The sequence below is a fragment of the Brachyhypopomus gauderio genome, chromosome 13 (assembly GCF_052324685.1).
Source record: "Brachyhypopomus gauderio isolate BG-103 chromosome 13, BGAUD_0.2, whole genome shotgun sequence".
NCBI classification, from domain to species: Eukaryota; Metazoa; Chordata; class Actinopteri; order Gymnotiformes; family Hypopomidae; genus Brachyhypopomus; species Brachyhypopomus gauderio.
In genome coordinates, this window is record NC_135223.1 from 732,501 (window position 1) to 744,370 (window position 11,870).

General features: G+C 45.7%; 1 protein-coding gene across 6 annotated transcripts in view; it reads right to left on the reverse strand.

The window, feature by feature from the left end:
• efna4 (ephrin A4) overlaps nt 1-7,581 on the reverse strand; it is a 43,150-nt gene extending 35,569 nt beyond the window's left edge. For 4 of the 6 annotated variants that reach the window (XR_013120479.1, XR_013120480.1, XR_013120481.1 and 1 more), the window contains exon 1: nt 6,944-7,579. Coding sequence is in view for 2 of the 6 variants with exons in the window: in XM_076970132.1 (XP_076826247.1) it covers nt 6,944-7,095 (152 nt within the window). In the remaining 4 variants the exon portion in view is untranslated. Of the gene's footprint in view, nt 1-6,943 lie in introns of all 6 variants that reach the window. The other 2 variants (XM_076970132.1, XM_076970133.1) reach the window with 1 other exon arrangement.
• Nucleotides 7,582-11,870: the final 4,289 nt, after the last annotated feature.

Below are 11,870 nucleotides of genomic sequence, written 5' to 3' on the forward strand. Positions count from 1 at the left end.
GTCCGTCTCCCCGCTGCAGAAACCCCACCACCTGCTAAAACCCTTTTGGCTAACAAACTACCCTTTAGCTCCACATGTCCGTCAGTATTTGGGAGACAGCAGGGACCCTTTTACACGCGTGATGTTGTTTTAGGAGGAAAAGGAGTTGATCTGAAAATGGCCTCCACTCTTCCATTTCCGCAGGGGTTTTATTCTACACATTATTTACTACAGGCAATCAGACCGAGCAGATAAAGTAGATCTTGTGCAATGTGTAACAAGCTGATTGGGTGATATGGCACCAGCTTCTGCGTCTTGGTGTATGATTAACTTCTCTCTAATGAGGGGCTGACAGAGTATGATTCTTAGTTTAAAAGCTTGGTAGGTTCAAAAAGACCAGTCCGACGTTTCCCTCTGAACGAGCTCACCTTTAAGTTTTCACTTTTAATCAAGGAATACCAGACCATGTCAACCAAACACTCTAACGAAATATGAAAAGGCCTCTTTGTTGAAAGAGCCAAAATTTTAATTTTGCTTTTGTAATGCTTCAGCGCATATTTCGCGTTTACTTCTAAAAACTATACCATAATAAAAGGTGCTACTTGAATCAAATCATCAGTCAAATTCCCTGTGCTTTGCTTTAGAATTGTTTTTGAAGCAAACGTGTTTAACCACATAGGCCAAAGGAAATCAGAACAATATATGAGGTAATATATATTAGACAGATAATATGCTGTCCTCTGTCCTGATGTCCTCTGTCCTGCACTGTCTGCACATCACCTGTCCCCCCAATCCGAGCGACTTATGAGATTCGGTCAATTATGGCAGCAATTGTAACAGCCTTGAACAAAACACACCTGAAGCGTGTGAGAAAGCCCCTTCATTTGAAACACTCAGTTTTTTTTTTACCCATTCAGGACGGGGTTTGGTTATGCTGATTAGCTTGTACGCATGAACTCACACACATTATTCTCCAAGTTTTGAATTGTTAGACAGGAGAGTAATGTGTAGTAATGTAGGAGTAGTAGAATTGGTAGTAGCTTCTTTGAGAAGGTAGATTGTTTAAGGCTGGACATTGCTTGGGTAACTGATCTAGACGATGGGTCACACTAGAAATGTTACACGTCTCCTGATAACTCGGCCACGCTAATATAATAAACAGTAATATGGCCACATCTTTCAGGCAGATGCTCCTGTGTGAGTGTGTGAGTGTGTGTACTTGCATGTGCATAACAGGCTCGGAGTGTGAGATGGTCTTAAGCAGATCCCGATAAGGGTTCAGGTTTAGAACAGAGCAAAACATTTCCCTAGAAGCGTCACGTGAGAGACCCACTCAGCAAGACCCCGGATGCCCCAGGGAGCTGTCTCCGATGGCAACAGCCCCGTCCACGCCCGCTTAACACGGCCAAGAGTGTGACGGAGCAGAGGAGTTCTCCTGGAGCACTGTGTCGAGGAACATGGAAAAGGTGGAGGAGGTTTCTCTTCTCCCGCAGACCCGACCCGCCGCTGGCGTTTACGCACCTGCACGCTTGAACGTGTTCCTGTTCTCACATGGAATCAAACGGGGAGCGTTTGGAGAGCTCAAGGGGAAACGCGAGCGTGCTCTTACGCCAGAGCTGGACACAGGCAGTAAAGGCCGAGTGAAGATCAGCACGAGCTGGACGCAGACAGTAAAGGCCGAGTGAAGACGCAGGCAGTAAAGGCCGAGTGAAGATCAGCATGAGCACAGCCAGGCGCTCTGAGCCGTGTTCACCGAGTCATACGAAGAAACTGCAGGTACAGACCAAAGAGCTGAAGTCATGACAGCTGGAAACCTGACACCCAAAAAAATCAACTCACAACTATCACTCTTATTTGCTAGGCTTGAGTGCGTTTGGCATCCATACACAGCATGCAAAATTAGATTTTTTTTTAAGTTTCATTTTACTTCCCAACAGACACATTCAGGCCAGTATTTACCATGGAGAAAGATGACACTGGTCCACTGATGCAGCAATGCCCGTGGACACACACACACACACACGAGGTCAACAGACCACACACACACACACACAAAAACCTGTGGGATATTGACATGACCCTGCTGGGAGGAGCTCTACCAGTCAATATGGAGGTGAGAGATAATGATGCAACGGCGCTGATAACATCTGCAAGCTGGAGCAGCTATCGATGTCGGGCAGATACGCCTCGGCGTGGGAGACGTGCGACCCCTTTGTTCACGGTGTGGCGCTGGACACGCGGACGCCTGCCCACACCCGAATCGCTCCAGACGATCTACTGCATATATTCAAAACTATTCTAATCTTAAACAGTTTTACGTGTTTAGACCTTTTCTCTGGCCGCCCGAAAAATGCCACAAGGTGAGACGCCGTGTGAGTCTGTGCTGATTTCATCATCGTTTTACCATCAACAGTAATAAAGGCCACCATGTCTTGGAAGTGGAAATTTAGCATCTGCACAGTGTGCACGAGGGCAGTTTGTAGTAGGCCAGCACGTCTATGGGGGGGCGGGGGGATGAGGATGGGGGGGGGATGGCGGCCTGAAAAACTGCTCGGCTGGATTCTGAACTTTCCCTGTACCCAGTGGACCAGGTGTCCTTTAGACTGAAGAGTGATAGATGAAGTTTTGGAGGAGAGAAGAAACTCAGAAAAAAAGGAACAGGAACACGTGCGCCCAACCACACTCACTCTCTCTCTCTCTCTCTCACACACACACACACACACATTACTATCTTCGTGCAGCATGTCCACTGACTTGTGTGTTACTTTAGCTAAATACTATCGTGCCCCCACCTAATTCTAATCCTGACCTTAACCTTCTTTAGGATCTTGGGAACAGGCCAAAATGTCAACATTTTTATGTTATATCACTTTTATAACACTAAAAACAGCTAAACAGCCCCCTTACCAACACCCAATTCTTTTAAAAACTCAGTTATAACTTAAGTAAACATACATATATTAGCCTTTAAGGATATATTTATTATAAGTAATCAAGCCCCCCCCCCCCCCACTGACGTCAGCAAATATGAGCAAAAACGTGCGCAAACCTCATACACTTCTGTGCGTTTTATTAAGAAACATTAAAAACGTTATTCGGCAATACAAATAAATACAGTGAGTCTCAAATAAATAAGCAAAACAAATCGGGTAATTTGACATTAAAAATACAAAATCATGAAACAAAAAGTAATATTTCAGAGGCCCAAGGCGCCACCCATACCTTAAAGTCAACAGCACGATAATAATGTCAGAGTTAGAGGCTGCTGCGCTCCGACCGTGGTGCGGGTAAAAGACGGTAAGGGTAAAACACGAGAAAGTGATTATTTAGAAGTAGGTTTGTTGATTGCAGCTCACAGGTTCTCGTAACCAACAATTTACAAAAGGAGTAGGGAGAAATGCTCGATTCGGTGAGAATTAGCCGACGGAAGTTCGCGCCCGGTGCGCCGTTCTCACGCGCGCAATCACAGCTGCTCTGATTGAGCGGAATTACACTCGGTGTTCAGCCGCTAATTTGAATGTGCATGTGCCTGAGTGCGCGCGCTCCCCGCACCGTCAGAGACGCGCAGTCCCGCCCGTTACAGCAAGACCGGAGAGAAGACGCGCGGCTTTGTGTGTGTGTGCGTGCGTGCGTGAGAAACAAAGACGCGCTTTACGCATGCATTAACAATCATGCGAAGACAATCGACTCATTTATGCATAAACACAACAGAAATTACTCTGACTTCAATCACATTTAATAACCAAAAATTCCAGACCGCTCACACGTGTTAAAGTAAACACGTGTATACACGTGGGTTTAAATTCTGGCCGGATTGTTATCAAGTCGCGTATAAAAGTAAAACGTTGAAAAGGAAGCAGGAACATCTGGTGTATTAGAAATGTGTCCAGACTTGTTTAGCCACTGAGTCAGAGACATTACAAGCGATGTATATACACGCAGTGAGTGAGAGTACAATTACACGTTTAGGTAGTATGCAGCACTAAGTGCACGTGACTCCCGACTGCCACCAGCATTGTAAACTAACGACTTCTCTTGCTTTCACTGGGAGGGTGAATCTGGCCCGCACGCGAGTTCTGCAGCGTTCTGTTCCCGACAGACGCCCAAGCGCCACGGCAGACGGAGCAGCAAGGCCAGGCAGTGGTGCGGATACGGACCCGGTGCAAGATAAGGAGGGAGGTCCGCGTCCCAACATTTATCTGTCTGCCGGGGCGGCCCGGAGCAAACACGATAGCCACCTCGTATCGTGTCCCCGCACGTCTTCCCCGGCCCTCCGGAGAAAGACGTGTAGACTGAGAGACAAACTGTTCAAAAAGAGGAAGCGTTGGACCTGCGTTAGAGCAAACACGGCCGTGCCGGCAAGGCAGCAGAGGGAAGAATGTTCTAGAAACACTGTACTCTCCGAGAGACACCAAAAGGAGAAAGGAAAAACACGCTCTCACACACACACACACACACACACACACACACACACACACACACACACACACACACACACACACACACACACACACACACACACACACACACACACAGGTTTCTTCGTGCCGACCTGCACCGATTTCAAGCTCGTCGCTTGCCAAGGGTACTGACGGATGAGGGCTAGCCTTCTTCTAGGGGTGCCATTCCCTAGGAGAAAAGACGGCCTACGGCGTTTCGAACGGCACCAGAAAAGGGAAGCGGCTCCCGTGTTTTGTGCTCCTCTCGCCATCAGCCCAATGTGGGAAGCGAGCTGGCTCCTCTTCCAGCACCGGCAGGTCCGGTTACTGCAGCGAGCTCACCCACAATCTGCATCTGGGCAAGACTGTTTGTTTGTTTGTCTGTTTGTGATGTTGTTTGTTCAGTTCAAAGCCTAGAGAAACTGTTCCTCCACATGTCAGCTGTGTGGTTTTTTTGTTTATTTTTGTAAGACTGGTACCTACAGTTATGCCAAAACTACTAGTGAAAGTGTAAGGTGTTTTTTTTATGCATACCTCTTCATAATTTAATGGCATCAAAGTGCCCAGCGTCTGATCCCTCTTACCAACTCCCACTACTGTGGACAGCTATTTGTTCCTATCGGTTTGCAAGTTTTAATGAAATAACTGGCCTAATGAAAAATCATCACATTATGCAAATATAAATCATTATTCCACTGCAGGACATCGCTTCTTCGTTCCTCACGGCCTTCTGACTTTCTGTGAAGATGAAAATGTTTAATGTCTGAATGTTTGATGAGGTGAAGAGGGGTGTTCTTCCTGCACTGAGACCAGGACCAGCGTTCCAGCACGTACTGTGTTCACACACCCTGTAGAATCTGGATTAACCAAACCACGTTTTATGCCATAACAAGACCAAGCACGACCATGCTGTGGTGCAGGAAGTGCACGTAGAAATAGGGCAGACCAGCAGAAAGACACCCCACTCAGCCCCCAACACACCGCAGGCTTTAGAACTTACTATGATCCTTGTGACTGAGCTGGATTAGGATTAAGGACAGACATTTTGTGTTTCGCAATTTCCCATTGTGCAGGCTCAAAACAAAAATACATACATACATACAAACAAGGCCTGCACGATGCAGTAATGTTCAAGACTACAAAGATACGATGCACATTAGATATACAGTTCTTGTGGCTTTCACCATTAACAGGTACAATGCTAACATGATCACTGAATAAACTATGAAAATGTGCATCATTTTCAAATGCACATTTATTAAGCAAATTGCTTAATGCATTAATGGAAGAACATTCATTTAAATAAGACAATGCAACCTCAAAAATCAAAGTTTCTTTTCTCCTGTCCCTTTTAAAATATTTTCTTCTAAACTCAATGTCATGGGCGTAGGACGCCCAGGAAAAAAGGAGGAAAGCAAAACCGAACATAAAAGTAACCTAACGAGAACAAAAGGAAGCCAACGTGACATTCAGTGACCTACAACCGTCACGAACACCAGAACAGGGCCGATAAAGAGCACAACGACCCACCATATATATATATATATAATGTGTGTGTGTGTGTGTGTGTGTGTATGTATGTATGTATGTATGTATGTGTGTGTGTGTGTGTGTGATGATGATGACGACATACACATACAACCAAAATAAATACAAAAGCAGTCTAATAAATCTATGGTTCCAGCATTTGACATTTTATAATAAACTATTTAAATATTAATATCAGAATTTGCCATCTGAAAATATTAGTTTCTCTCATGTGTTATTAATGCACTGTTTTATTTGTACTTCCTTTTGTGGTGCGTAACTTTAATAGCATAACTAAAAAAAGGCGTCCCAGCAATTATAATTCCGCTTTTGTAATGATTAGAGTGTTATAAAACGCTTTCACACAGTTACCCGTCGAGACTACTGCTACATCTGCTCAGCGCTTCACCTCGCTGTTGTGGAGCAAATAAAGACCTGTGTGTAAGACCTGTGTGTAAAGACAGGATCGTGGAGCAGAGAGAAGACAGAAAAGTTATTATGGGCTTTTGCCTTCTGTGTGATGGGCGGTAGAGCCGTGCCTTCAGACCTTTTACAACCGAGACAACCAATCAGCGCTCACGCATCACCTGGCCAGGTAGATCCACCCATCAGCGTAATAAACGACCGTACATGACTGCAGAGTCAGATAGACGACAGATCCTCAAACGCGAGCGAACGCGTAGGTATGCGCGTGCCCACGTACGCAATTAGTCACGTCACTTTTAAATTCCAATAACCTACTTAGAGGTTGCGCCTTATAGTCCGTCACGAAACAAATCACGGCGGAGTGTGTGCGTAATAACGCTGACTGGGACATTACAGTACAGTAACCGGGGTGGCAGACCCAGGGAGCGCAGAGAGTCGTTACGTGCTGCTCTGATTTATAGGTTTGAACCCACAGCGGCGGAAACTGCAGAGACAAACGCTTTTTAAACTTTTCCTCGGACGACATTTACGTTGCACAATCACAGCAGAGCCCGTGCGATCCGCGGCCTTACCTTGTGTTAGTGGAGTTCCAGTACACAACGTGCCTCTTGGCCAGTGCGCCTGAAAGTACGTACATGAGAAGGAGCAATAATCGGAGTATTACAGGAGCTCCTGGAAACTGCAGAAAAGCCATCGCTGTACTCAGCTCAGAAGTAACCGTCATGGGCGCTGAAGGATTAACGTGGCAGTTAGAAAACGAACCGACTCAGAGTCACTGTTGGCAAAAGTCATCAGCACCTTTTGATGGTAAAACTATCCTCAGAAGGATCCACTCGGAAGTTTCGGGGCTTCTATAGAAACAGCATCTGGCGTGCAAAACAGGTGTGACGTGTAGTTTGAAAACCTGCCTCATTGAGTTAAAATAATGGTGAACATATAACAGCACGCCTGTACTCCAGGAAAATCTAGGCGTTTCCGCGTATTGACATAATTCACTCGCAATCTTGAGAGAACAGCTTGAAAGATGAATTTTCTTCGCCTAAAAGTAATTCCAACTCGAGTTTGCCAAGTCAAACACTGGCAACATTTCGAAAGTTCCCTCCTAAAGACAGATAATGAGAGTACAAGACATTTAAAATCCCAGCCGTTGATGGTTGACAGTGATTTGACGCTCCTTTAGTTGGTTGATTAATTTTCACTGGGATCAGAAACTCGGCAAGGAGGTACGACGCGAAGAAGGAGTCGAGAAACTTAGCACCAATCAGCGGGCTCTGTGGGCGGGACCAACGTCTCACTAGTTCGAAGCGAGGAGACTCGCGCACGCAACTTAGTGATAGTGATCACACAAGATGCAGAATGTTGCCGGGGCGGTCGATTAACTTTTGTGATAGACAGTGTTTTTTCTAGTTTGCTATCTCTGATTGTGATATTCATCACATTGGACCTCTCCTTTATTTTACCGCAACAAAATATTTTAGTAAACTTTAAAGTGCCGTAAATATAGCACGTAGACCCTTTCAGGGTCAATGAATGAAGCGTTTCTTCTCTTCGCGCGCGCCACCCCACCTTGTTTTTCAGCTAGTAACCCGCGCGATAATTATAGTCTAATGCGAATTAGATAAAACAAGAACACCAAAAACATTGCAGGCAATCACAGTTATAGGCTCATACTCAACCCGTTGTCTATTTGTTTGATTGATCCAGGCTTTAGACCACGCACAACGGCCCATGGTCTCTCCTCTGCCCTGTCCCGTGTCCTCGTGCTCTTTCTCTCCAGCGCGCTAAGCACGCGCTAAACGCGCTCGCGTCCATTGTCCTGCACTCGCACGCGCACACGCTTCTCACACCAGCCAGCTGACTGCCACGTTCGCGTGCTGTTCAAACACTTGCAGAAACTGTGTTCACTGCTTTAAATTATACGTATTTCCCCGTGTGTCTTTAACAGGCCCCCTCGGGTTAATTAACTTTATTGAAGAGCCTTAGGGCAACCTCTTGGCTCTTATTATCTTTAATAGTTTTATCAGTGGCTCGAGTCGTTCCTGTTCAGGCGCTCTTATGAAGTAACTAGCCTGCACTTGTTTGCGTTTTCACTGTTGCTCCCGAGCAAGGTACCCTGGGAGGGTCTAGCCTGCCTCCTCTTCCTCGCGTGTTTAAGTTTCCACCTCCCTCACTCTCCATCCACGAGAGGCCTTTTGTCTGTTCTGTGGAGAAACCCTGACATCTTGTAGGTGTCACTCAGCACGTCGCCATGGTAACTTGTGGTTATATGATACACAATTACAATTCTCATTGGGCCACACGTGGGAGAGTCACTGAGTCACTTTTGATTAGACCGCAGCACAAAGCCTGAGACCGTTATAGATATTTTTTTTTTCAGTCAAATCATTTGGAGTGAAGGAAGGTGGTTCTGATCCTGCTTTTCGACAGGCCAGTCGGGACCCCTGGGAACCTTTCAAGGTTGGAGCCATTAACAGTGATTGACACATACAATGCATAACGTGCCCCGTGGCAGTAGTGTTTCGTTATAACCAACGGGTTGATGCTCGCAACAATTTCTCATACCAAACACATACTTGTGTTTCAACGGGAATCGTGTTGATGTTATTTGAAATCTCAAGTGGGGAACATTTACATTCTTAATACTAATCTAGCAGATGTTCTTGAGATGTTCGTGGTGTGCAAGCAAGGAGGAATTCAGGTTTGGGTGAACAACAGCAGAAGTAGCTATGAACATACCTGATGATATCTACAAATATGATCATAGAAAAATACTGAGAAATGCACGGGGCAGTAAATATGATGAGAATGGCTCAGAACAAGACTACATTTATACCGAGCTGTGGCAGCAAAATTATGGGCTTGTCCATAAATCTGCTCCCGGAGTGACGGGGTGCATTCTAGCTGCTGGCAAAATGACAGCGTGGTCAGAATTCATGTTTGGAAACTGGCAGGGGTGGACAAAGCTATCCAAAAAAGAGGTAGCCATTCCAGGGGAGGGGGGGGGGGGGGGCTGCACAGAAAGTGCTTTAACATGTTCGTTGCTGGGTCGTTTTGGACCATTTTGCCCGCACTGGTTGTTATGCATATAAGGAGCTTGAAGAAGCAAAGGGCCATCTTATAATGAATTAGGGCTGGGGTTCTCCTGACCGAGAAAAACTGCCATGTTAGCAGTTTTAAAGTCTCATATGTGCCGATTTCATATGGTGCTGTCAAAGGTGTAAAAACTAGCATGACATCAAGGTAGTTATTAATCCAAATGTGTTTACAGATAACCCCTCTGAATGAAGACAGTAATAGTTACATTTGGTTATGACGTTGGAGACAGAGCAAAGGCTTTTAGGCAGAGATGCAGAGATGTTTACTCTAAACGAGTGTACAATGGCTCTGACTGAGCCCGAGGACTGAACAGGAGAGGATCCATTATGGACACATTAGAGGACGGCGGGTCTTTCTTTTTGCCTTTGCAATGTTTCTTGAACAGCTGACCGCAAGAATCAAGGAGCACTCTGACCAGGCCTCTCAAGACGAATTTGTTGAGCTGAAACTGGTGCATGTGTGTGTAATTCTGCATTGACTGTTGGTCATGTAACACTACAAACATGTAAGCTCTACTGTTCTACTGTGAGTGAGAGAAATAACATATAATGTATATATATTAGTGCTGTCAATTCCAGGTGCTGCAATTAAAAGTCCTCACCAGGATTTTGTTCAGGCTTCCTGGATTGTGTTGATTCCACTAATTTTACCTGGATTGCTAATTAGAAAATCTAGCAAGCTTGAGCAAAATCCTGGTGAGGACTTTTAATCGCGGCACCTGGAATTGACAGCACTAATATATATATATATATATATATATATATATATATATATACATTATATGTTATTTCTCTCACTCACAGGAGAACAGTAGAGCTTACATGTTTACAGTGTTACAGTATATATAGTATATGTACATATGTATATATTTTATATTTGTGTGTGTGTGTGCGACAGAGGGGAGAGAGAGAGAGGGAGAGAGAGATGAACAAATAGGTGAGCAAAAGACAGAATTAATTTGCCTAGTTGTAGACGTGGAGTCCCCGTGGGAACACGTGCTCAGGCAGTAATCACCGTGACCACCGTGCACGCCAGCAGCTGGTGGTCCCTCGTTATTATCTGTGTGTTAAATTACTGGGCGCGTGCCGTGAGTAATGCCACGTGGCTAACGTCACCGTGGCGCCCAGACCATCGCTCTTACCAGCAGGCGAAAACTCCCGTCGCTGACATAGGCCACCAGTGGGTAACTTTTATAACTCTTCCTTCAAGTCCTTTCACCAGCGCAACGAGGCTAAATTTCCCTTTCCAATCATTAATATTGATGATTACATGGCAAAGCTTCCCTCCGAGGCCCCAGCAGACCTCCTCCAGAGCGACGTCTCACACTCCCACGGCACGCAGAACATAATTATTGCAAAGGTCTCACACGCAGAGGACTAAATTGGCCATCTTCGTTATGAAATTAATGACAAAACGCCATAGTAGCGCTACATGTTACAGACATCGCTGATTGACACCCGGGGTTAAACCTCTTTCATTCTCGATGACGGTGAATGCGTTTGTTTCAGCGGTTTCCAAAGTCTTTTTTAATAGGTCAAATATAGTTTGTGAAGCTCGGAGCTCTTGTGGAGGTCACGTGGAGGTCACGTGGAGCTCTTGTGGAGGTCACGTCTGCCGGCGTCGCGAGCTGAGATTTATATAAATGTAGAGCGGGGTACAGGAGGTCCAGGTGGACCAGGGCAGTTGTGCACCAGCCTCACTTGTGCTGAGGTAATTAACAATCAGGGCTAAACGGGGAACAGTCACCTTGCGTTCCTGCAGGATCCCAGAAGCACAGAGCCATGTGTGGCACTCGGGTGTCCTTTTGCGGATCCTGCGTTCAATTCTGATCCCTTTCAATAAGCTTTCATTGATCTCAGAGCTAAGGAGAGAGAGAGAATGACGCTGGAGTGAGTGATGTCTGGACAGGTCTCTCAAAACTGTCAACTGTAACTCACCCATGCCACCCCCCCCCCCCACACCTGCCCCCCTCATAAAGTCTTCAACCCTATCAGTGTCACTCCTGCCCTCTCTCTTCCCTTATTTCTCCGTTATTTTTCTCTCTCCATCCCTGTTGTACAGTGAATATCGGGGGGCAGTTAATCCTGTTATCTCTGTAGACACAGACTGGCAGTACAAATAAACACCCCCCCCCCACACACACACACACACATACTCTTTCTCCAAAGCCACAGGACTGTAATCAACTAGCTTGTACACAAGATACTGTACTGCAATTAAGTTGCCTTTCTGCCAGCCGGAGTGCACATGAGCACTCGTGTACACACCAGAGGTGGGGACTCGAGTCACATGACTTGGACTCGAGTCAGACTCGAGTCATTAATATTAAGACTTTTGACTTGACTTGAAAAAATATTCAGAGACTTAGACTTGACTTGGACTTTTACACCAATAACTTGGGAC